General features: G+C 42.7%; 3 protein-coding genes and 1 non-coding gene across 4 annotated transcripts; 2 read left to right on the top strand and 2 right to left on the bottom strand.

The window, feature by feature from the left end:
• Nucleotides 1-450: 450 nt before the first annotated feature.
• Nucleotides 451-6,819, top strand: LOC129377496 (zinc finger protein 184-like). The gene is made up of 7 exons (XM_055057485.1): nt 451-622; nt 2,980-3,182; nt 3,558-3,659; nt 3,769-3,855; nt 3,950-4,060; nt 4,162-4,285; nt 4,391-6,819. Exons 1-7 carry the CDS (start codon nt 595-597, stop codon nt 6,427-6,429), a joined length of 2,694 nt encoding a protein of 897 aa, XP_054913460.1. The 5' UTR covers nt 451-594; the 3' UTR covers nt 6,430-6,819.
• A 278-nt stretch (nt 6,820-7,097) lies between these two features.
• trnar-ccu (transfer RNA arginine (anticodon CCU)) lies at nt 7,098-7,170 on the bottom strand. Its single transcript has one exon. It is a non-coding gene; the product is annotated as a tRNA-Arg (tRNA).
• A 222-nt stretch (nt 7,171-7,392) lies between these two features.
• On the top strand, nt 7,393-13,661 carry wdr45b (WD repeat domain 45B). The gene is given in 11 exon segments (XM_055057484.1): nt 7,393-7,727; nt 8,637-8,711; nt 9,000-9,101; nt 9,914-9,922; nt 9,925-9,997; nt 10,093-10,190; nt 10,316-10,506; nt 10,614-10,699; nt 10,815-10,916; nt 11,985-12,106; nt 12,268-13,661. Coding segments are annotated over 11 exon segments (1,032 nt in total). The 5' UTR covers nt 7,393-7,660; the 3' UTR covers nt 12,375-13,661.
• Nucleotides 13,662-13,974: 313 nt separating this feature from the next.
• foxk2a (forkhead box K2a) lies at nt 13,975-22,796 on the bottom strand. Its single transcript, XM_055057483.1, is given in 11 exon segments — nt 13,975-15,463; nt 16,131-16,328; nt 16,415-16,580; nt 16,583-16,605; nt 16,608-16,674; nt 17,129-17,333; nt 17,407-17,600; nt 18,572-18,718; nt 19,887-20,028; nt 20,144-20,338; nt 22,299-22,796. Coding segments are annotated over 11 exon segments (1,821 nt in total). The 5' UTR covers nt 22,595-22,796; the 3' UTR covers nt 13,975-15,275.
• Nucleotides 22,797-23,023: the final 227 nt, after the last annotated feature.

Below are 23,023 nucleotides of genomic sequence, written 5' to 3'. Positions count from 1 at the left end.
TTAGAGGAAATATAAATCAAAAAGTGAATACATGTTGGTTTATGCGTATGCATCTTTTTATTTGGTTTTATTTGATTTGTATATCTTAGTTTCCTCTGTTCAACTGTGTATATTACACATACAGTATGTTTTAAAAGTCTTTATGTTTATTTCACATTATGGCATTCGTTTTAACATGGGCGGTAACCTTTTGAGATTTACTGTAACTTAAACCTTATGGATCGTTGAGGCATGAAACGGCCTCTATACGTGAGGAATAAATCAGTTGTGTCAACACTAGAAGGTTAACAATTACACTACAATTATTCAGCTTAACCGAGCTATTCAAGGGCGACTATTCCTACATACAACACATTTGAGTATCTTCAAATTGGTGTTGCAACAGGTCATCGCGAAGCGGAACGAAACAGAGCCAGCTTACTGAAGTCCGGACTGTTGTTTCAGACGGAACGCAGAGCAACCGTTGACGCAGAAGAAGCGCCTGGAAGACTTTGGCATTGAACAAAGCCGCTGTCAAAAGGAATCTCTTTGACTGCGGTCGAGTCCCGGACAGCAGTTGTTCTCATTGTAATGTCACCACAGTGACTGTCTAAGATGGAAGGAGGAAGTTCCGAGTTACCCGGTGAGTAAAGACACTAACTGGTAGATTTGTTTAGCTAGGCCGCAGCGCGCGCGCGGGAATAGCATCCTAATAATATGTTAAAACTGACGGTTTTCGTCATAGTGTCCATATTATTTTTATTGAAGTCGGACTAAAGATTATCTTAGACGCCGCCAGAGGTGCTTATTTACAAGGCTCGTGGCAGAACATGCTAAAGGTGTTCTGCCACAGTGCCAAACTAGCTAGCAGAGAAGCACTGGAGCTAACTCAGTTAATGCTAGGCTAGGGTTAGCTTCTGAAATGACTCCGGTGGTTTTTACAGTTCACTCTTAATATTTCAGAAACAAAAGTTTCCGAAATTATGTGCTTATAAAACTTATTTAAACTGAATATAAATCCTTTACGACACATTAACATATTTGATCAAGTCCAGAGAATGCAAATAAAACCAGAAATGTCCGACTTAATCGGAGTTTGTTTTGTGAAGAGCAAGTCTTACGCTGTCACAAATATTTACTTTAAATGTTCAGTTAAAGTAAATATCTTTGTGAAATACTCTAAATAGTTCTGTCAATACTCTAAATAGTTCTGTCAAGTCAGAAGTTTTCGTCTGAAAAAGATTTCAATAACAAAATGACGTTTATACGTCAAAACACAAGAGGTGTGCAACATTTAAACAGCTGCCCTTGTGGGGGTAATTTGCATTCTCTAAAACACTAAAAGTTGTCACCAAATCACAACTTAAATTTGTGTTTTTTTATTTTACTCAAAAGAAAACGAATTGCCGTTTTATTCCTTTTGAATGGCTAAAGTTAATGTAGATTAGGTGATTTGTAAGAATCCTCATATCCAGCCATTTTTAACCTAAACAGCTACATTTGTGAATATTAGATGAATCCTGCTCTCCCCCCCCCCCCCAATCAATTCTTCAAATATAAAAATATTCTATGCAGACTTTACCTGGGCCAGACAAGCATCTATTTCCATATCAAATCACTTTATTTCGTGAAGATTAGACCTATTTATTGAACACAAATGCAGCAGCTCATTTTAAAAGTCTCATAACGTAGATAAAGTAAAACTGAAGTATATGGAGGGGTTCAATCACAACGACATACACAAGAACACTGTGGGAGCTCTTAAATCATAAGTAAATCTTTCTGCACTGTATTTCAGTGGCCATATAACATCCTTCTCCAGGACTGTCTCAGCGAGCCCTCAAGTAATAAACCACTTTTGAATCAAGTGTTCAGCCTTGATCAGCCATCAACACATATATCCATGGTTTTGTAGCTTTTGGAGAATGTTTAGAAGTTTGAGTAAGGACATTTACATGGCTTATTGGTCTACTAAGTTGACTTTTAAAAAAATCTACTTGTCTTCAATCGCTGTTTTGTAGAATTTAAGCTTAACAACGATCCCTTGCTACAGCTGACACCAGATATTTACGTACAATGAGTAAAAACACACGTACATCTATTTTTTTCCTTACCAAACTGCCTGAAGTTAAATCAGACCTTACTTTTTTTGTTTATCAGAATTAGGATGACAAATTTCATTTTATTTGCTAAACAATAGAAAATTTTTCAGAGATTTTTTTTTTGTAACTTGCTTCGAATTCAGAAATGTTTGGATAGCAACATCGATGACTGTCTTAAACCGCATGACATGGGTCAAACATTTTGTATGCGATTTTTTTTTTCTTCTTTTCAGTTTGTAAAGAAGAACATGTCCAGTGTAAAAAGGGGTCGGTATTTATTTTCATTCAAAGAAACTTCACTAAGAGATAAGACATGCAGCTTTTGAAAAAATGATGGGAGCTAGAAAAAATCCCACCAAAAGTCCAAAGAAAGTGTGAACACTCTGATCACTAGTGGAAAATATAAATATATTCTTTCAAATCCAAGACAAGCAAAAGCAAATGTTCTAAAATAATTACTTTTATTTTGGAAGTCCTATTCAGACATGGAACAAGTAGACAGTTGATTTCACTATCAATCATTCTCACTGTACCCATGGATTCAAAGAAATCATATTCATTCGGAGTTAATTACAGTGAAGTAACACGCTATGAAAGAGAGAAATCTTTACACTCAGAGAGTGCAGACAGCCTAAAGTTATCCTCCAGAGGATAATATCAAAGAATCCCTAGAGAGGCATAAAACTGCCCAGAGCAGCAAGCTAAGAGTTCAACTTTCAGAGCAGTAGAAACACATCACTTGTCTCAGTCTGAACGGGAAATCCCAAGGACAGGTCTGGAATCATCTGCTGGGGTATATTAATGTTTGACTTTAGGTTTGAATGTCCATCCCAGACTTGCTCTAAAACGTAAACCTCCTTTTTCAAGCAACTGCTGACTGTGTTTCCTTGTTTTGCAGGTCCCACTCTTCCCCTCTCAGCCCTGCGCCTCTTGGTTTCCCCCATCCGCCTGGTGTCTGCTGCGATCTGGCACACAGTGGAGCAGAAGATTGTGTCCGACTATGGCCTGCTGGAGGAGTTTGTGTTCATGGTCACGGAGATTGTTCCTCAGCTTCTTTCTACAAGGCAGCGAGCTGAACTCATTCTGGGCCTCAGAGCACGAGTGAGTCGGGTTTTGTCTGCTAACATTGGTTTCTGATTGGATATTTTTACATTAATCATGACCTGAAAGAGTCCAGGGCTTGGGGTGTGTGACATAATGGCATAAGAGGCTTTTCTCAACATTAAGGGTGTATTGTTTGGTGTTTAGAAAGCAGTTTTTTCTGTCACCAAAATAAATGTCATAATGATGTATTAACAACACAACTGCACTTGTCGAATTAGTGCCTCAACCTCCTAATGTTAATCATCAAACTGCTGTTTTCTACAGAGACCAACTCTAAAGTAAATCCAAACAAAGCAGAAGGGGAAATTGAGCGGCTTTGTAAACAATTTTGTTATCTCACTGATTTATTTATTTTGGCTTTTTAAATTGCAGCTGATCCTGGAACTGTGTCGTTCCGATGAGACGGCCGACCTGCAGATTATTCAGCCACACCTCGACCGAATGCAGAGCCTCAGGTCTCTTTGGAAAATAGAGGTAAACTTTCTTACCTCTGTTGCATGCTGAGTTTCTGACAAATGGAGTTATTTTGCTTGTCATTTACTATCAGTTTGCAAAAACCAATTGATTCTGCTTCTGCCTACAGTCTGATGCGGAGGTGTCTGATTCTCATTTCATGGGCCTTGTTCAAAACTTGCTCAGAGATCCAGACGAAAGAATGACCTTTTTCCAGGTAAGCCTACGTACACAACGGCTTTGTATCTTCAGTTCTTGTTAAAGTTGTTGGTGGTCACCCACCATATTTACTGGATTTGATGGTGTTTCAGGATGTTTTTCCTGGAGACTTTGGGCCCACATATGACAAAGCTATTCAGACTCTGATGTGGCTGTTTCTGTCCAGACTTGAGAAGCTCCTTCCTGCTCAAAGTCTCCAGCAGGTATACACATAATCTCAAGAGGAAAACATCTTGGCTTTTTGTTGTACTCAAAAAATGTATTTGAAGAGAATATCATTTTAAAATCATTTAATTTTTGTCAGGTTGTTTCATTGATGAGTGACACCACCTCTTTCCTGAATGAATCAATGGAGACTTTAGTCCAACCTGAAGATCTAAAAGTATTGTTAGACACACAGAAAAATCTCACCCACCTTGAAGATATTGGTAAGGAGATCCTTCTCTGGTATACAGGTTCATTGCCATTTAACAGTTCTGTCAGGAAGTTGTTTGCATTTTCTAACTGAACTGATCTATTGTGTTTCTTTTCAGAGTCTTATGTTGTCGACAGTGGCATCTTATCAGCCCTTTGTCTTCCTCCTGTGGAAAGAGTCGTGATTGTCAACGAGCAGCCAGGAACCGACACAGAGAGTAGCCTCGTGTATACAGTCTGCTCAGAGATGGAGGTGGAATCTGAGAACAAAGAAGTGTATGTCGAAGTACCTGGGAGCACAGTAGAGTGTGCAGAGCCACAGTGGTTTGGCATCAGTGGAGAGGTGAAGGCTGAAATGGACAATGTTGTGGTCTCGGATCCCACTGAAGGCACTGAGGCCAGCGAGGGGGAAATGGTAGATGACCAGCACGATGACCATGCTGGGACTCTGATCATTGGGGAGGATGGCCAAGTGACACTGCTAGATGGTGCGGAGAAGAAGCCAAACAGACGTGGGCGGAGAAGGAAATGCCCAGACGACGACGATAAAGATTATGAAGTGGAAAGTAAAGCAAGGGGCTTTAAGGAAGACTTTGATGCAGACCCCTTGTGGGAAAGACCAGTGAGAAAGAATCGAGGACTGAAGATGAAACGGTACCTGTCGCAGTGGAGAAAATCAGGTAAGACTTTGGGCGGTACCACAGTTTCCCAGAGTTCAGCAAAAAACGACTTGGATGAGAGAACATGCAAAGTGTGTGGCAAAGTGGTGACCCAGGCCAGGTTCCTGCAGAGACATATGAATCAGCACACAGAGGAGCTGCCCATTGCTTGTCCTGTGTGCAAAAAGTTTTATAAGAGTTTACGTTTCTTGCAGCAGCACAAATGTTCGACTTCAACTAAAGTAAAACCAGATAAAGATACTCAAGGACAAGAAACCACGTCAGACGCTGGTGAACAGTCATCCAGTGGGGTAATTTGTGAGACATTTGACGATCATCCTCCAGACAGCGCCGCCCAAGATCCTGATTATATCATGTCGGAGAAGTCTTCCGGGGAATTAGGAGAAAGAAGCCCAGATGGAAGTAAGAGTGGCCTGGAAGGTCCATTCTACTGTCCTCACTGCAGCGTCGAGTTCAAATGCAGACAAACGTTTAGGTTCCACTTGAGGAACATTTGCTACACTGAGCAGCAAGTGGATCCCGAGAACCCAGATGACGTGAAACATTGTTTCAGATGTGACGAATGTGACAAGGCTTTTAAATACAAGTCAACGTTGGATTCCCACAAGCAGACCCACAACCCGCTCTACTGCGAGGTCTGCATGAAACTAGTACGTGATTCAGAGGCTCTGGCCATGCACAAAGAATCCCACACGCCGTTCCAGTGCAATCGGTGCGAGGAGCACTTCCCCGTGTTCAAGGCCCTTCATAAGCATTACATCGATGCCCACAACCCCACTGAGCCTTTCACTTGCCCGTACTGTGACACGACCTTTTCCAGTTTGAAGCGTTTCATCAGACACGAGTGGAAACACACCGGTTACCAGCCTTTCCAGTGCTCTCACTGTGCTAAAAGGTTCCGCTCATACTCTGATCTTGTGGAGCACCAGAAAAAGCATACAAAGGCATATCCGTACCTTTGCTGGGAGTGCGGCAAGAAATTCAGGCACGGCGTTACGCTGACGAGGCACGTGGAGCGCGTGCATCACGCCGGAGAACCCGTAGACGAAAAACCTACCACGATCTTCCCTTGCACTCAATGCGATAAGACCTTCACTTCTAGAAGGTGCCTTCTAAAACACGATAACTTCCACCACAAAGGGATGCGCTTCCCATGTGAGCACTGCGGAAAGGGATTCTTTGGGAAGGACGCGTTGGTGAGGCACACTTTGATCCACACAGGCGAAAGGCCTTTCAAGTGCGATGACTGTGAGAAGTCTTTTAGATCCGCAGCAGAATTGAAGATTCACAGGCGGTACCATACTGGAGAAAGACCCTTCAAGTGCACCATATGTGAAAAGGGTTTTGTCCAATCCTGCTTTCTTACTTTGCACATGCGAACGCATACAGGAGAGAGACCATATGTTTGCGCAGTTTGTAACAAAGGCTTTTCAAGTTTGCATGGCCTCAAGCGACACAGGAGACTTGTCCATTCCTAGTTTCTATCAACATTATATTAATCTTAATGTGGATTTTAACTATCAGTTTACTATGGCCCTTATGAAGGAGGTTAGTTTAGCTTCAGCTTTGTGCCAGAAAATAAAAACTGATTGCTTATGATGTTAAATCTCACCTTGGCTGTCTGGGTGCTGGTTAGATATGGAGACTTGAAACCAAGTTTTCCTCTTCTAACATTGTCCATATATTGCGTGGTTGCCACAGACCTGCATTGTCAGAAATGTATAATTGTACTGAATTCTAAAAATGTATCTTTGTATTTTTTACAGACATGTTTGCTGTAGTTCGACATATAATTTTATGTATGTGATTTCAAATTTAATTACCTTTAGAATTTTTTTTTTTTTCCTTGAATAAAAATTTAGTCACTTGCTTTGAGTGATGTGATTTGGTGTGGTAATTGTTTTTTGTTAATAGTATTTACCTAAAATTTTTCAAGAAATGCAGTTTATTTTATGTTAATTGGTAGGGAACATACCTAGCTGTGTACAAATTTCAAAAAATTTAAAAAGGCTTAATACAGCACCATCTATTGAAAATAGTTGTCAGATCAGTAAGATGGTGTAATTCTTCATGGTGTCATCATTGACTGAAAAAGGAATGTTTGAAATGTAAGAAAGTGATAATATATAATACAAGGAAAAAGTACCACCCCAGATGGGACTCGAACCCACAATCCCTGGCTTAGGAGGCCAGTGCCTTATCCATTAGGCCACTGGGGCTTTTGCGGCTTATTTGGCAGGTCAAACATCATCAGCCGTCTGTGCACCGTATTGTATTTCTGTGTTCATGATTTTCTCATTGTGAGATGCAATGTCCGTCGACACTTCCTTGCTTTTACAGGGTTACTCCCGGATGAAAATTATCTATGAAAAAAGGAAAAACAGATTTTAGGTCAAATCAAATGACTGAATTGGGTACAGGATTGTAATTGATCTGCTCTGAAATTGCTGAAAGGCGTCTACATTTAACTCAGACTATGTGATGACGTGATGTTGACACGCATTTACGACATCCACTGGAGACAAGTGAATTCCCTCCGATCCCGACAGCGAGAGACAGCCCCGGTTTTGTTTTTTGTTTTTTTCTTCTTCTTCTTCGCTGTGTCCAGCAAAAGCCCGACTCTGGTGGAGGAATGGTAGCCAGTTAGCCAACGGACAAAAACTGTTGAGTTTTTACTCGTTTCACATCGCTGGCTACTTTCTTATAACGATGAATTTACTACCGTCCAATCCACATGGAAATGGGCTTCTTTATGCTGGATTTAACCAGGATCACGGTAAGAATCATAATCGCAATAATCTTTATTTCAACCCCCCTTGTCTAATACAATTGAGAAACGTCGTAAATTTACGATTCATTGCCTGTTAGTTGTCTCAGTGTGACACGTCAGTCATCGTTTCTTAAATCCCACATTCGTTCTTTTGTTTCTTTTTTCTTTCTTTTACATGAATAAATATGTTTTCCTTTGAACTACCAGCTTAAATTACCAATAGAGTTAACATTAGCATTAGCTCCTACGCTTGAATTCAGCCAACTAGAGCTGCAGCTGCCACTTTAGTTTATTGCTTACAAATATTCTGACTGACGAAGTAATGACTCGGGGACCCAGCAATAGAAAACAGATATAAACACAAGCTGGGAAAAGAGGGTTATGTGTAATGGGTGTTGTATGCTAACTTAGCATTAACGCTGCTGCTAGCAGAAAGCCCTTCGAACGCAGCGGCTATCAGCTAAAAGCGGCTATCGGCTAAAAGCGGCTATGTCAACAGTACTAAGGTTAGCTCTGAATTCCCGCACGTCATTTGTTTCCACAATATTTTCCTCGTTCGTACTTTCCAGAATAAGCCGTGTGATTTACTTGTACCAAGTTTTCCATAAAGACACTGTACGGGCCGTGGAAGTGTCTTTATATTTTTCGTTTTTGTCAAGCCGAGGTATGAAACTTTGACGTAGCTGGAGCCGAATTGATAAGTGAACCCAGAACGGATCAGTGGAAACTCCACCACGAAGTTCTCCATCAATAACGGTGGAGGTTTAGTGGCTTGCTTCACTCTGTGGGCAGTGGTTCATCTTCAGCTTTTATTTTGCCACTTCCTGTTACCTAGACTCTGTGGGAATGATCATAAAATATATGTATATTTATAGAATTTAGTTGCATTTGTTGGGTCTTTGTGTTCTTGTGCAGGATGCTTTGCTTGTGGAATGGAGAATGGATTTCGTGTCTACAACACAGATCCTCTTAAAGAAAAGGAAAAGCAAGGTAAGATAAGTGCAAAAATTACATATATATGTTTTTTTTTTTTTTTTGTTTTTTTTGCTTATTCTTGGAAATATACTGCACTATTACTGGAATGTAACGGCTTAAATTTGGGTAAGCGTCCTCCATGGAGGCATGTCATTCAGGATGCAAATGTGCACGGTTTCCTGAAGAGCATTCTGTTTCTCCTTCACGCCACGCAGCAGTGCAGCAGACCGTTTGTGTCGGCGCGCTCTCGCACGCACGGATCTGTTGCAGAGATCGGGAATGTCCCCCGTGTTTGTGTTTCAGAGTTCCTAGAGGGAGGCGTCGGCCATGTGGAGATGCTGTTTAGGTGTAACTACCTGGCGCTGGTGGGAGGAGGGAAGAAACCCAAGTACCCGACTAATAAAGGTATGCCTGCCACATTCCTACTGATTGGGTAGGTTGAGAAAATGACTGCGGGTTTCCTTTGCAGAAGTATTCAACGAAGCTTAAAATGCGGTTTGCCTTTGCGCTGTGGAACCACAAACCTCACCAACTTTCAGTGGGATTTTCTGCGAGTGAGCAGCAAACTCTGGAGCTTTCTTAGTTTGTCTTTAAACTTCCCGCCAAATTCAGTTTAAGCAATATTATAACTTCTTGTTTCAGTCTTGACATTAAGGATTCCAGCAGTTTATCTCCATCCCCATTCCTTGTCTGCAGATCTACAAGGTGGAGATGCATGAAGAAGCTCGTCTTATTTTTTGCAGCACTCCATCTTCTACCTTTTTTTGTTTTTTTCTTTCCTTGTCTTTTCAGGAAAAACTTTAACTTTTCACAATAGTTGTGTTTTAGTGACACAGTGTTAGCTTTCTGCTCAGTTTCTAATCTACAGTGAAGTCATAAAACAAAATGGAAGACACTTTTCTGCAGATTTTTTTTGTTTTTTGCATTTCTTTTGAGCTAAAACAATTAGTCGGCTGAATTGTGATGAATCAATTATTAAAATAATCGTCAAGTAATTAGCAAGCAATTAATAGTTGACTGGAGTAGATGGACTTAAAAAGCAAAAAGGCAGACGTCGTTAAAAAAAAAAGTTTTCTTAATCCGATTAATCGTCACAGTAGTCAATGACTAAAATAATCATTAACCGTCATTTTAAGTCCTTCAGTTGGAAACTCGTTTTTACTTGTAAAATGCGTTTGGATACTTTCATTTAATCGTGTGATTGGTTGACGTTCCAGTGATGATCTGGACGACCTCAAGAAGAAGACGGTGATCGAGATCGAGTTCTCCACAGAGGTGAAAGCGGTGAAGCTTCGGCGGACAGGTACGGGCGGACTCCACTTTGCCTCCATTTTCCTTCAGAAACATTAGACGGCTACATCTGGATGTGTGGATATTTTTTGTTTGTTTGTTTTTTCAGGATTGTAGTAGTCCTAGACTCCATGATCAAAGTGTTCACCTTCACGCACAACCCGCATCAGCTGCACGTGTTCGAGACCTGCTACAACCCCAAAGGTCGGTGCCGGCGCCCGTGGGTTCTCGGGCTCCCGGTCGTCCCGTCCGGACAGGCCGAGTCGTTATCAGTCGTCACAGCGGGTGTCTGGTTGTTTGTAAGGCGCCCGCCGTCTCGTGCGTTCCAGGTCTGTGCGTGCTGTGTCCCAACAGCAACAACTCCCTCCTGGCGTTCCCGGGAACGCATTCGGGCCACGTGCAGATCGTGGACCTGGCCAACACCGAGAAGCCGCCCGTCGACATCCCCGCCCACGAGGGGGCGCTGTGCTGCATCGCACTCAACCTGCAGGGAACCAGGATAGCCACGGCGTCGGAGAAAGTGCGGGGAGGGTTTTTTTTTTTGTTTTTTGTTTTTTTGCTGTTGCTGGATGAGGGGGTTGGCGACCTCTGACTTCCTGCGACTTAATTCCCGTCGCTTTTCCGCAGGGCACTCTGATCAGGATCTTCGACACGTCGGCGGGACAACTCATCCAGGAGCTGCGGCGAGGCTCGCAGACGGCCAACATCTACTGGTGAGGGAAAGAACCTCGGATAGTTATCTTTCATTTTTTAAAAGGAAAACCTCTTAGGAAACTATGATAGGAAATCTGCTTATGTTTCTTTTTCATTTTTGGTTTTTTTTTTCAGCATCAACTTCAATCAGGATGCGTCTTTGATCTGCGTGTCCAGTGACCACGGCACCGTGCACATCTTCGCTGCGGAAGACCCCAAAAGGAACAAACAGTCGAGGTCTGTGCTCTCTGAGCCATTTCCACATTTTGTCGCATTACAAAGTACAAAACCTTCATCGCTTTAAGTGATTAAGACCAGCACGACTGTAAAGTTAAAGAAAAGCAAAGTTGATAGTTTTGGGCAATATAAAAAATCAAAATAAAATCTGATTTTTTTTTTTGTTCATTTGTTTTTTTGAATAATATTCAGCTTCTGATTTCAATCCAAATTTTTTGCGAAAGTGGCTTGTGTTTCAGTCATTCAGTGTAGACATAGTAACAGCAGAACTATAAGAATTTTATAAGAAAATGTTTTAAAATTATGAGCAAACCATTTTAACAAGAAAAAAAGTCTTGGCTGAAGTTCATGTTGATCTTTATTCAAAATGGCTGTTTTCATAATCATTTGAAAATCCTACTAATAGTTTGATGTTGACATAAGTCCTCCAGACCAGTAGGTGGGACCTGGAGCTGTTCTATAATATTGTAAAAGACTGCATGTTTGAAAAACGCCATAAAGTATTACAAAATTTGTCTTCCTCCCTCAGTCTTTCTTCTGAACTTCCCATTAAATCATAAAATACAATATCAGGTCTTTACTGACCACCTGGTTATTGACTGACTCCCCCTAGTGGTCTGGAGCACATCTGTTCTGCCTGCAGCATTTCGTAATTGCTGTTTTTCCCTATAATCATGGCATTTTCTCCCTTCGCTTCTTCCTCCTGTGGTTGCTGCATTTTTTTTTTTCTTTTGTTGCCACATCTTTTTGTTTTCATTTGTTTCGTGTTTTGGCGTTTGCGTCGTCCACGCTCGCTCGGTTTGCTTTGTGTTTTTGCAACTCCCGGCCACCGTAGCCTGAAGCCATGCTGAAAGACCTAAGAGTTACATTTGTAGAAAGTTCTGGGAACCGTTTATTGTTTTTATTTTCAACTTCACAACCAAAAACAAAGACGAAGAGGGAAAAAAAAAACCCCATCTCGGTTTGTTCTTTTGTCATGTGACAAAATGTGGAAGATTTCAGTGCAAGTCAATCGTTTTGAAGTGACTCTTTAAGAACCAGTTGTGACTTCGCCTTTCTCCTCTGCAGTTTGGCGTCCGCCAGCTTCCTCCCCAAATACTTCAGCTCCAAGTGGAGCTTCTCCAAGTTCCAGGTGCCTTCGGGCTCCCCCTGCGTGTGTGCCTTCGGAACGGAGCCCAACGCCGTCATAGGTGAGCTAGCGGTGGGCGTGGGGCGCCTGTCGGGCGGGGGGGGAAGGGTCACACGTCTATCAGACTCGGCACCAAAGCGTCCAAGAAATCAGATTCTTCTATCTGCTCCTGCTCACTTCTTCTTCTTCTTCTTCTTCTTCTCTCTTTCTGTCTTCCTGCAGCCATTTGTGCTGACGGCAGCTACTACAAGTTTCTGTTTAACCCAAAGGGGGAGTGTTCCAGAGACGTGTACGCCCAGTTCCTGGAGATGACTGACGAGAAAATATGACCCTCGTGACTTCCTGCTGAGCAGCACGGTTTTTTTTTTGTTTTGTTATTTTTTTCCCCTTTTCTGTTTCTGAGGAATTAGAAGTTCGACTTTGCACTTCCATCTTATCTGCAGAGACTCTGGATCATCAGAGCATCAGATGGAGTGGACAAAGAAAACAACAAAGCACAGATTTGTTTTTTTAGGAGGACTAATGGGAAACTCATGACGTACGCCACCTTTGCTCCCAAACCAAACCCACGGCGATGAGGGAAAGTTTTTTTTTTTGTTTTTTTTCTGAAATACAAACAGTTTTAAGATGTCTTCCGAAGGCTATTTTTATTCCCGTCCTGATAGTTGAGACGTCTTGGTTAACTAACACCGCCCAACCCCAAACTACAGGCAGAGTGCCTCTGAAACCGAAGAGAGCGTGCGCACACATATTATCGCAGATAAAAACGCGCGCGCCGAGAACACAAAGTGTGTAAAATTATTAGGTGTGTGAGGGGATCCCGCTTTGTTAGGCATCACCTTAGATTTTCTTTGCTTGTATATACACCTGACTGAAGTAACCATATCGAGCTGTACAGAACAGTAGCTTAAAAAAACTTTAAAAATTAACCTGTATTTTTTTTTTTTTTTTTTTTTTTTACTTTATTTGTGCAATACTCCGTTTACCAGAACGGTTTTGTCTTCAGTCTAAAATTTCCGGAGAAAAGCTGGTATATTTTGAGAGAGAAGTTCTTTTCACAGATTGGCTTCATGGGGAAGTTAATTACACAGAGAAAATGTTTGCACCTTGAGTCTTAGTTTAATCGATTTCCAATCATTTTTTTTTTTTTGTCAGAGCCACCTCAAGAAAAAAAAAGAAAAAAATTCGATATTTCTTCACTGCATTCATGAGTTACATTTTTATTCTGCCTCGTGCTATTGGTCACTTTGCACCTTCATCGCTGCTCTCGTTTCTGCCATTTGAGCTGATCCCTCAGCAACCTCTGGACAAGTCTGTTTGCATCCACCGCAGTAAAACTAGTGACAATTTTTTTTTTTTTTTTTGTTCGTTTCTTTTTCATCTATCACGGCCTTCAGTCGACTTGCTGCAAAACACATTTCATTTTTTTTTTTGTGGCTTCTTCTTGCATCCGAACGTGCGTTTGCGGCGCTCGGAAGACCCGGACCACTAGAGGGGGATGCCGAGTAAACTGAGAACTCGGCCAACCGGTTTCTGATACACTTAATGATTGTAAAATGTGCATTTAAATCTGTGAATAAAATTTAACATCTGCTTTTCCAGATAGGTTTGATGAACTCTTGCTGCTTATTTTTTGTTGCGATTATTACTGCAATGAGACAGGTAAAGGAAAATGCCTGAAGTAGGCCTATGTTGCCAGCAGGGGGCCCCCCAAGAGCTCTCGATGTCCCACAACTACAACTTATAGTTGCAGTATGTAGGTTTTTTTGGGAGCCATTTTGAGTTTATCCCATTACAAACCAGACTTTTAATCTTTGGGAACATTCAGACTAAAACTCAACCCCTTTTTTTCCACACAAAGAAACAAATATATAGACTTCTGCATTTGCTCAACTGAGAGGGTTTACTCAAAGAAATACAGAGAGAATATGTGTTTAAATAAATTTATATATATATAAAAAAAAATGCATTTTTCCACTGAAGCAGAACGAACACCTATCACTTGTTTTAGCTCATAGAACATAGAATACAAGCTGAAAAGCCTTACTTTGTCGCCTGAAGTTAAAAAAAAAGGAAAGAAAACCAAGGCGAATCAACTTCAACACAAAGATAAACACAGCCGATGATGACGGAGAAAAACAAGTGAGCAAATACAAAATAATAATTAAAAAAAAAACCAAGGTTAAGTGCAGCACAGGTCAGAATCGTATAGCGTAGATTCAGTCTTAAGTTTTCTTCAGTTCCATATTCAAATGATCTGCTCTGGTACGTTTTGTTTCTACATCTGTAACATGCAAGCTCAATGACACGTATGCTCAAATACACACGGGAATATACGTTTTCATTCGTAGGATATCTGGAAAATATGACAAAAGATCTGTTGATGTACAGTGAGAACCACGTTTCATTCGCAGAAACAGAAAGAGCATCCACTCCATAGTGTTTTCTTTAAATGAGGAAAAAGAAAAAAAAACTAAAATATATATTAATAAACAAAACAAAAAAGTAAGACTACATTCATGTCACCGAACAGTCCACATACAAAAAATAAAAAACAACAACAGGAAAGACTCCCAGAATTGAGATGTTGGGATGTTTCTTAAAGAGGCGGCGCTCGTTGCTCCGGATTATTACTGGTGCCTCGGGGGAAAAAACGAGGGAAAAACAAAAACAACAAATAAAAACGGACTAACTGCTCCGTGGCGCACCGAAGATACGACGGAATACTGCATTTCTACTCGCGACTCGTTAGGTAGGTCGACGTGGAGGCTAGCTGCCGAAGATGGGAATGTCCACATGTCCACAAGCCGGCCAACTGTTTGAACGCTTTGATTTTTCTGTAATGCTACCAGGAGGAGACGCTCCTGTTTGTCTTTGGGTGGCTGGGGCCAGGAGGGCGGGGCAAGTTGCATGGAATCTTTTTGTTCTGGACTTTCCCTGTTTTCTGTTTCTGCTTCTTCTTGCTCTCTGGGCTCCAACTTGAGAGTGACGGGAGTGGAAGGGGGGATTCACAGTCATCAGCTACGCTTCTGTTTCATTTTCAGTTTGGTCTCTAGTTTTTTTTTTTTTTTTGTTGTTTTCTTTTTTGCATCGAGTTTTCTGCTATTAAATACGTGGCAGATAGGGGGCGGACGGGTGGGGTTCGCACAATCTGTAGTGCTTTTCTTTTTGGCACCTTGAGGATGGTGACGGAGGATGGGATGGAAGGATGGGGATGGAGGTGGGCGGGGCTACTTGTCGTCAGCCTCCCCGCTGTCTGTGGTGCCGTTGTTGCTGCTGCCGACGGCGGCCGGGCCGTTCTCCTCGTTGGTTTTCGCCCTCTTGGCGTCGGGCGGGTCCTGCAGCTCTCCGTTCTGCCTCTTGGTGGGGAGGGAGGCCGAGGCCGAGGCGTGCGTTGCCAGGAGATGGAGGGGGTTTGCTGCGGAGACACGGAGGACAGGGACGAGTTCGTTAAAACGCCAGAGAGGGGGGACTGCTCCGCGCACGGCAGGCGGTCGCTGCGGTGACACGCTGACATCACGACGAACGAAACTGGCTCTTTTAATTGGACCTTGTTTTGCGCAAAGTGTTAAACACAAGCCAACACTCGACATTCTCAGCTTTATTTTTATAGAACACCTATCAAACAACGTGTTTGTTCTGTCTCAGCTTTTGATGATGTTCATTTTTCTACCACACAAGAGACATTCTGAGTCTGAGGAAACGGAGAAGTGCTCAATTTTTAGATGCTAAAGATTAATGATCCACATAAGGCTGGGATACATCCAATTTTGGGAAACTTTGGATTTTCTCCTGGGTTTCCGTAGCTCAGAATGATGTCAGCACGCCTCAAGCCACCATCTTAAGCAGGTGTTTCATTTATCTTTAATTCATGTCAACTCCGTGAGGAAATAGAAGAGCCAGGGTGTTTTTTCTTTTTCCTTTCCCATTACAAGAATAAAGATATTAATTTCCAAGGTAATCATTTCCACAGGTTTATTTTATGTTACAACTGTAACGTTTGTTGCAGTTTATGTAACTATTTACTGTTAAATATTGGATAAAACGACCATGAAACGACCTAACCATTATTCAAAAGGCGTCACCTGAGCTGGCGGCGGTGCTGATGGGCACCAGGTGAGTCCCGTTCTGCGTGATGGCCTTGATAGGAAGCTGGTGCTGGCCGAGCGGGGCCTGCTGCACTATGGTGACGGTCGCCAAGGGAGCGGCCTGCGAGCTCTGGATGATGCGGCCGACTCCGCCTATCGAGGAAGCCGCGATGGACGGGACCGGCTCCACCTTGACTGCAAAGCACAATGGGAGAAGAGTGCGAGTTGACGAGCGACGTCACGGCTGACGCCTGACGCGGACGCCTCCCGGTGAAGTTCACCTTTGACCTCCTGGCGACCTCCTCCGCCGCCTCCGTTTTCCTGAGGCTCGGGGCTCTCCGCGGAGGCGGGCTGCCCCCCGACGGTCGCCATGGTGACGGCCGGGATCTGGTGGACCACGTGCACGGTCTGCATGACGGGAGCGGAGCTCACCGATGTCGTCACCATGGCGGGGTCGCCATGGTGTAGGTCACGGCTTCATGGTGGTCTGAGGCATCTGGCGCTGCACGGCGATCAGCACCGGCTGGCTGTTGAGGGGGGCCTGGACAGGAAACAGGAAATGATGTCAGCAGCAAACAAAAATCGTGATGCTTCATAAGCGAAAATGGCCGACTGAAGGAAAGCCGTCAAGTTATTGCATTTCAGGTAATAAATGCTTATTTTATTATTTAAAAAATGAATTGCATTTTTCAAGTGCATTTCTAATATCGTATTAAGAAGATTGAAATGCACAATCTGCAGAAAGAGCCATTTTTTTTTCCAATTCATGAATGAAAATGGCAGATTAATCGATTAACCATCAAAATGAACAAACTAAACTAAAATAGTCAACTGATTAATCAGTAAAATGATCTATTACTCATAGAAATACTTAACCGACGAGTTGGGAAAATAACTGATTAATCATCAAAAATAACAGATCAATCAATCAATAACTGTAACAATCATTAGTAACAGCCTGAAACAGCTGGATCTGTTCATGAGAAACTTGAGGCTCTACCTGGGGAGTTTTGTGCGAAGCGAGCCTCCTGGATGACGGCCAGCTTGGGCTGGACTGCGGCTGTCTGGGTGGGTGCTGTTGGGGGGGCCTCTGCCTCCATGGGGACTGGGGATCCCTCTCTGGACAGGCTGTCTGGGGTCTGGACTCCGCTGGAGTGGGCGGACAGCACCCCCATGTGGTTGGGAGATGCAGGGGCGCTCCTGAAACGACGACGAGAAGAATCACCGGCGTGGAGCGGCGAGCTTAAACATGGGGTGAGGCGGCGAGCCGTACCTGGAGGAGAGCGTCCCCACCGGGGTCCGGAAGCAGGGCACTCCCCTGGGCCGGCGCTTCCTGAAGGCCTGCTCGATCAGCTTGCCCTCCGAGGAGGGGTCGATCCGCCAGAACGAACCCTTGCCGGGCTCCTCCTGGGACCGGGCCACTTTGATGAAGTAGCGGTTCAGGGACAGGTTGTGGCGGATCGAGTTCTGGACGAAAGGAGAGAAATATTTTATGTTGCCGCACGTGACGGTTTCACGTGCAACCAATCCATGATTTTATGGGATTGGAATGTGATCTATTATGGATTTCACTGAAGTCAATCAGTCATGTTTTCATTCGGTGATATAAAAATATGCTGCATTGAATAAAACACAATTTCACCAGGCAAAACCGGTCAATATTGTTTTCAACAATATTGAAACAGTGCTGCACAACACCAACACTGCACTTCATCCTTAAACCGTCAGTTAAAATTATTTTATATCTAAATAAAGCAATGGAGAAAAGACAAAGTTATTGTTTTTTTTTTTTAAGGATGTCAGAAAGCCTGTTGTAATAATCAATTAATCACATGAGAGCAGAATGAGCTCATTGTAACTTAACTTCTAAAGGGCAATTTAGTTCCCTGTACACATCATAATCTATTTTATTTGTGGTTTTTGGTTGAAAGTGGCTTTTATTTCCATTTTTATTTATTTCTTTTGGTTGTTGTGCTTTGCTTTGAATATTAAAATGTCTTCCGGTTCCACTGTTATTTACCAAATGAATGTTTATTGCTCATTGAAAGAGCAAACTTGAAAACTTAAACAGCTACGGGTTGTTAAATTTCCTCTAATCCTGTAGATGAGACATGTGTTGGAGATAAGGTGGAGTGGGATCTATTTTCTGATACATTTAAGCCTTCTTCTAGTCATAACCTGGGATCCAATATTATCAGTACAACAATTATACATACTGGCTTAAACATAAATATAGGACAGCTGGTACTAGTACTTCCTTTTCCACATATGTTGCAGCTCTTCAGGGTGATGCATCTTTGGAAGAACAGTGAATGGGCGATTGAGGTTTGTTAGACTTACTAATAAAGTGCTGAGGAACGGCAGCTCAATAATCAAGCCCAAGTATTACAGTAACTGGAAATCAGATGTCCCCTGGCAGATGCGGTGGAGCCACTGACCTGCCAGCCTTTGTCAGCTGTTCTGTAGTAGGGGTAGTTCTTGGTGATGTGGGTGTATATTCCGTTCAGCGTTAGCTGTTTATCTGGAGCCATGGTGATCGCTTGGACTATTAGTTGTGCGTAGGAATACGGAGGTTTGGAGTCGTCCTGTGGACACACACAAACAAGAACGGAGCAAAATGAATGTGTTTGTAAAAACGTTTGTTTCTCAGTCTTGTAACAATAAAGACCTGAAAAAAGTTAATTACCAGTGTCAAAGTGGAACAGAAACGACAGAAAATCAAACGACATCTTACTAAAGTATTTTACTAAAGACGTAAAATACAAACTGATAAACAACTGGTGACATATTATTGGTTTTAATGATTAAAAAAAAAAAGTTCCATAGTTGGTGGAAGAACTGAATACGTCCCATGAAACTCCTGAAACTTTCTGGTCTCACTTGGGAAACTAATTTGCTTAGATATCTACTTCTAGAATGATAAGCGACGGTGAAACAATTTAAACTCATGAATAATCTATATTCTTGTAGAATAATGGACTACGAGTTGTTTAGAATTATTCTTGTAAGACACAGATTGATGAGTGGAAACAGTTTCTTCTCTAGAGGGAGTGTAAATGTCTTTCTACACTGTTGTTGCGTTAACAGAGGTAAACTTAAATTTAGGCTGTTACTTCAAATAGCCAATGTAGACGGTGATTTGGGCTGAAACGATTATTTGGATTAATCGATGAATTAAATAATCCGTCGATTCGTTTAGCAATTCCTGGCTAACTGGCAGAGCAGGAATTAAGCCAACACTGTACAAAACATACACAAATTTTACATTTAAGATGAAAACATCTTTATCTGTCAATATGTTTCAGCAAAAACTTCTCAAGTGGCATAATTTTAACTCCACTTCGAATTCACTAAAGGAATGCTGTATTATTGCATTTAGGCAATAAAATGTTTATTTTCTGTTTTAAATAAGTGATTAAATTATTTAGTACCATCTTTTAACATGTCTAATATAAAAGAGGATTAAGTGCCAATATTTTTTATGTGATTCATAATTATTAGTTGCAGCCCTAATGGTGATGACTGTGAAGAATCTGCTGTAGCAGTCTGTATTACAGCAAATCTGAAGAATCATCTGACTGAAAGCACTCATAAGGATGACGCTGAGCAGAACAAATACAAAAGGGTTTATCTTCTTCCTCTTATTATTATTATTATTCAATACTATTACTGTATGAACATGCTCATACCCATAAAGACAGGCAAAACATTCTGTGTCTCGTCCGATCTACTTCCTGTTCCGTGTCCTCTCACCTTTGGGCTGTCTTCACCGGAGGCCTCCTTGTCGTTTTCCGATTGCGAGTTGTCTCCTATGATTTCCGAGGTGAGAACGCGGCTCGTTCTGTAGCTGGAGAGTCCTGCTCCCCTCGGACTTGACGGACACGAGTTTGCAGCGCTGTAAAAAACATCACAAAACAGAAAACGGATTTCTTGGGTCGGTGTCCTTCATGTTTAGAAATGTTGCTGCGACTGCAACTCAAACTCAAACCGCACCCTCATCGTCTTCCTACCTGATGGTGCCGGTGGGCGAGGGCAGCGGGCTCATGAGGTGGGCGATGTTGTCGGGGATGTTGATGGTCAGCGGTGAGATTTGGGGCTGGACGGGTTTGACCGGTGATTCCGGCACGTTCCTTGGCTCCTTCTTGTCGCTGGATAGGGCGGTGAACGTGATCTTTATACTCGTGCTGGGGAAGCGGAAGCAACACCTGCGGGACGACACGGACCCGAGCGGTGAAACGACACCGTGGGGGCGAGTCACAATGTCAGCGTGTGGACGAGCCCCTCTGCCAGGCAACAAGCATGCCCAGGCGCTCCAAATGAAGACCGGAGAGGAACACAGAGACTTCACAACAATCTATTATGGACATGATCCAAGACCGTTATATAACAGATCCTGCTTAAACTGTCTAATTTTCTATTAATGGGCTTGGCTATATTTAGACCAGTTGCACTCAACTAAACGTGACAATCTCAACAGATCTGTTGTGCAGACAATCTTTCCAATGAAGTTATGGGAAAATATACTGAAAATGGAACAAAACTAGAGGTAAAATTAGATTTTAGTTTTTGTGTATGAGTCATCATTCCTTCCACACAGTCTTGGCCAACTTAGAACAGGTCCACTTTTTGTTTAACAGCTTTACATTTGACGACAAAAAATTGATCTGGTCTTTACTAGGTTCTTTAAATTCCCTTTGGTTTTCTGCACAACGCCCTTATGGACCCTCCACAGCGTTTCGGTCAGGCTGAGATCTGGATACTGACTGGGTCATTCACAACACCTTCAATCTTTTTGAAGGTTTGTTTTGGCCATTCTGTTGCGTATTTGTTGCCGTTTCCTGTTTTCCTCTCGTTCGACTCTAGAATATGCTGGTATGTTAACAGCCGAGTTCATAACTACAACACACCTCGGCCTTGTGTCTGCGAAACAAACCCAGATTATCACACCTCTGCTGTAGCGCTTGACATCTAGCAGGGGGCGTTTGTGCTGTTATGTTGCATTTAGTTTTCTCTAAACCCCTCTAGTTTTGTCTGATGTCTGAAGGAGATTGTTCCATCGTTGTAGATTCAAGCCGGTAAATTCTGCCAAATTCATTTAAGAGAAAAGACTAAATATATCTGTTCAGTCTTCTTCCAATTGTGATGCAATAAGACTTTATGGAGGCCATGTAAACATTTAGAAGCAGTTTGTATGTTACCTGTGGCAGATAACTCTTCATGTCTTTGCTCAAAATAAACTGGTGAATTCCAATGGCTAAAGCTAATAGCTTTCCAATCTAAACATGGATTACGTTTCCATTGGGTGACACGTCCAGTGAGATTATCTCCATTTTAAATGTGTTTTACCTGTTCCATTCTCAAAGTCTGTTCCAAACATGCAGGTTGTTTGGTTAACACAACCTTTTAACAGTCAACATTTGTCCAAAGTAAAAGTTTGTCAAATTAGACTAAAGGGAGCCTAATTTGGACGTAATCAACTTTTGACTCAAGTAAACACGAGTTTGTTTTTAAACTAGGTTCTGATATGTAAGCTCCAAAATTACAATACTTCTCGAAATCGGGTCAATCAGCAGCTCGTTTGAGTGTATTGTAGTCAGGCAGGAAAAAGACAACACCTATCTTGGCTCAACAAAGTGACAGTGGGTTTCACCAACAAGCAGTGGAAAATTAACTCTTCAAACAGTGCAAGTCCTCGTGTCGGGATGGGATTCATTTTCACGCAGGCTTTCAAAAGATGAGCGCAACCATTCCCAGCCACATGTAAAACAACGGAAGCTAATGCCCCCTTTCACGTTACAAGCTAGCTTCCACATGTGCAACATCGTAGAAAACAGGGCAAAAAAACCGGAGCGGAAGGATAAATGACATCACAAAGGCTGGGGAAATGTGGGACCGATAACATTATTGAGGGGTTATTAATGTAGGTTTTGTGTTTGTTTTGTTTTTTGGAGGAGCAAGCAGTAATATTGTCACATTAGCGTGTCAGACATGGAGATTTCGCGTGACGTAGCTGCTGTACACACTAAGAGCACGTAACAGGCTCGACACAGCACGTGCGCCACCGCTGCAGGCTAACACAACAATAACAATACGCACAATAAAAAAAAAAACACGAGACTGTTCATCCATGGGCAACACTAAACGCCGCTCGCCCTCGACACTTACATTCGTGGAAGCTGAAGAGGTGGAGCCCCTCTTCTCTGGAACACCCCGTCAACAAACACCCCGTTTTTTCCGAGGCACCGGAGGTAGAATTCCCTCGTGCCCGAGCCATCCTCCCCGGCGGTGAAGATTTCGAGGTGCCGCCGGGATATGAAGCTCGAGTGGCCCATGCTGACGTCCACTGAGCCCTGGGAAGAGTTCCGGCCGATAGTCACCGACCTTTTCTTCATGAGATACTCGAACTCTCGGCCCTCCAGCCGGGCTATAGCCGACCCCAGCATCCCGCTTACCACCGCCATCTTCCAGTCCAAGGTGTCTGGTGCAGATTTTGAGGTGTGGAAGGGAGCAGCAATTTAGTTGCTAATGTGGTCAATTAAAAGGCTTCGTTTTCTGGCCTGGTTTAATGAAAGGGGGGCTCCAATTTGACACAGTGGAGGATTTAGCCAGGAACGTGCCAGACCGGGGACACAACCGCTCAGACTCACCACGGTGAAGAGGAGGGCGGAGCCAGGCCGAGTCGCAGACCAATCAAAAGCCGACAAACGGGCGGAAGTGCCGCAAGAGACAATTGTATCCGCCAATGAAAAACCGGCTCGCGCACGCAGATGAGTGATGTTTACCAATGACAACAATAATAAAAATAGCCGTGGAGAGGTTAGGTCGGTTGCAGCATGGGTTGCATTGCAGTCTGACACGCAGATGGAGGAACCCGGCAAAATTATTTTAAA

The sequence above is a fragment of the Poeciliopsis prolifica genome, unplaced genomic scaffold (genome assembly GCF_027474105.1).
Source record: "Poeciliopsis prolifica strain line A6 unplaced genomic scaffold, Auburn_PproV2 SCAFFOLD048, whole genome shotgun sequence".
Classification (NCBI taxonomy): Eukaryota; Metazoa; Chordata; class Actinopteri; order Cyprinodontiformes; family Poeciliidae; genus Poeciliopsis; species Poeciliopsis prolifica.
The sequence above is the reverse complement of the archived record's forward strand: the minus strand, read 5'-3'. Positions and strand labels throughout refer to the sequence as shown.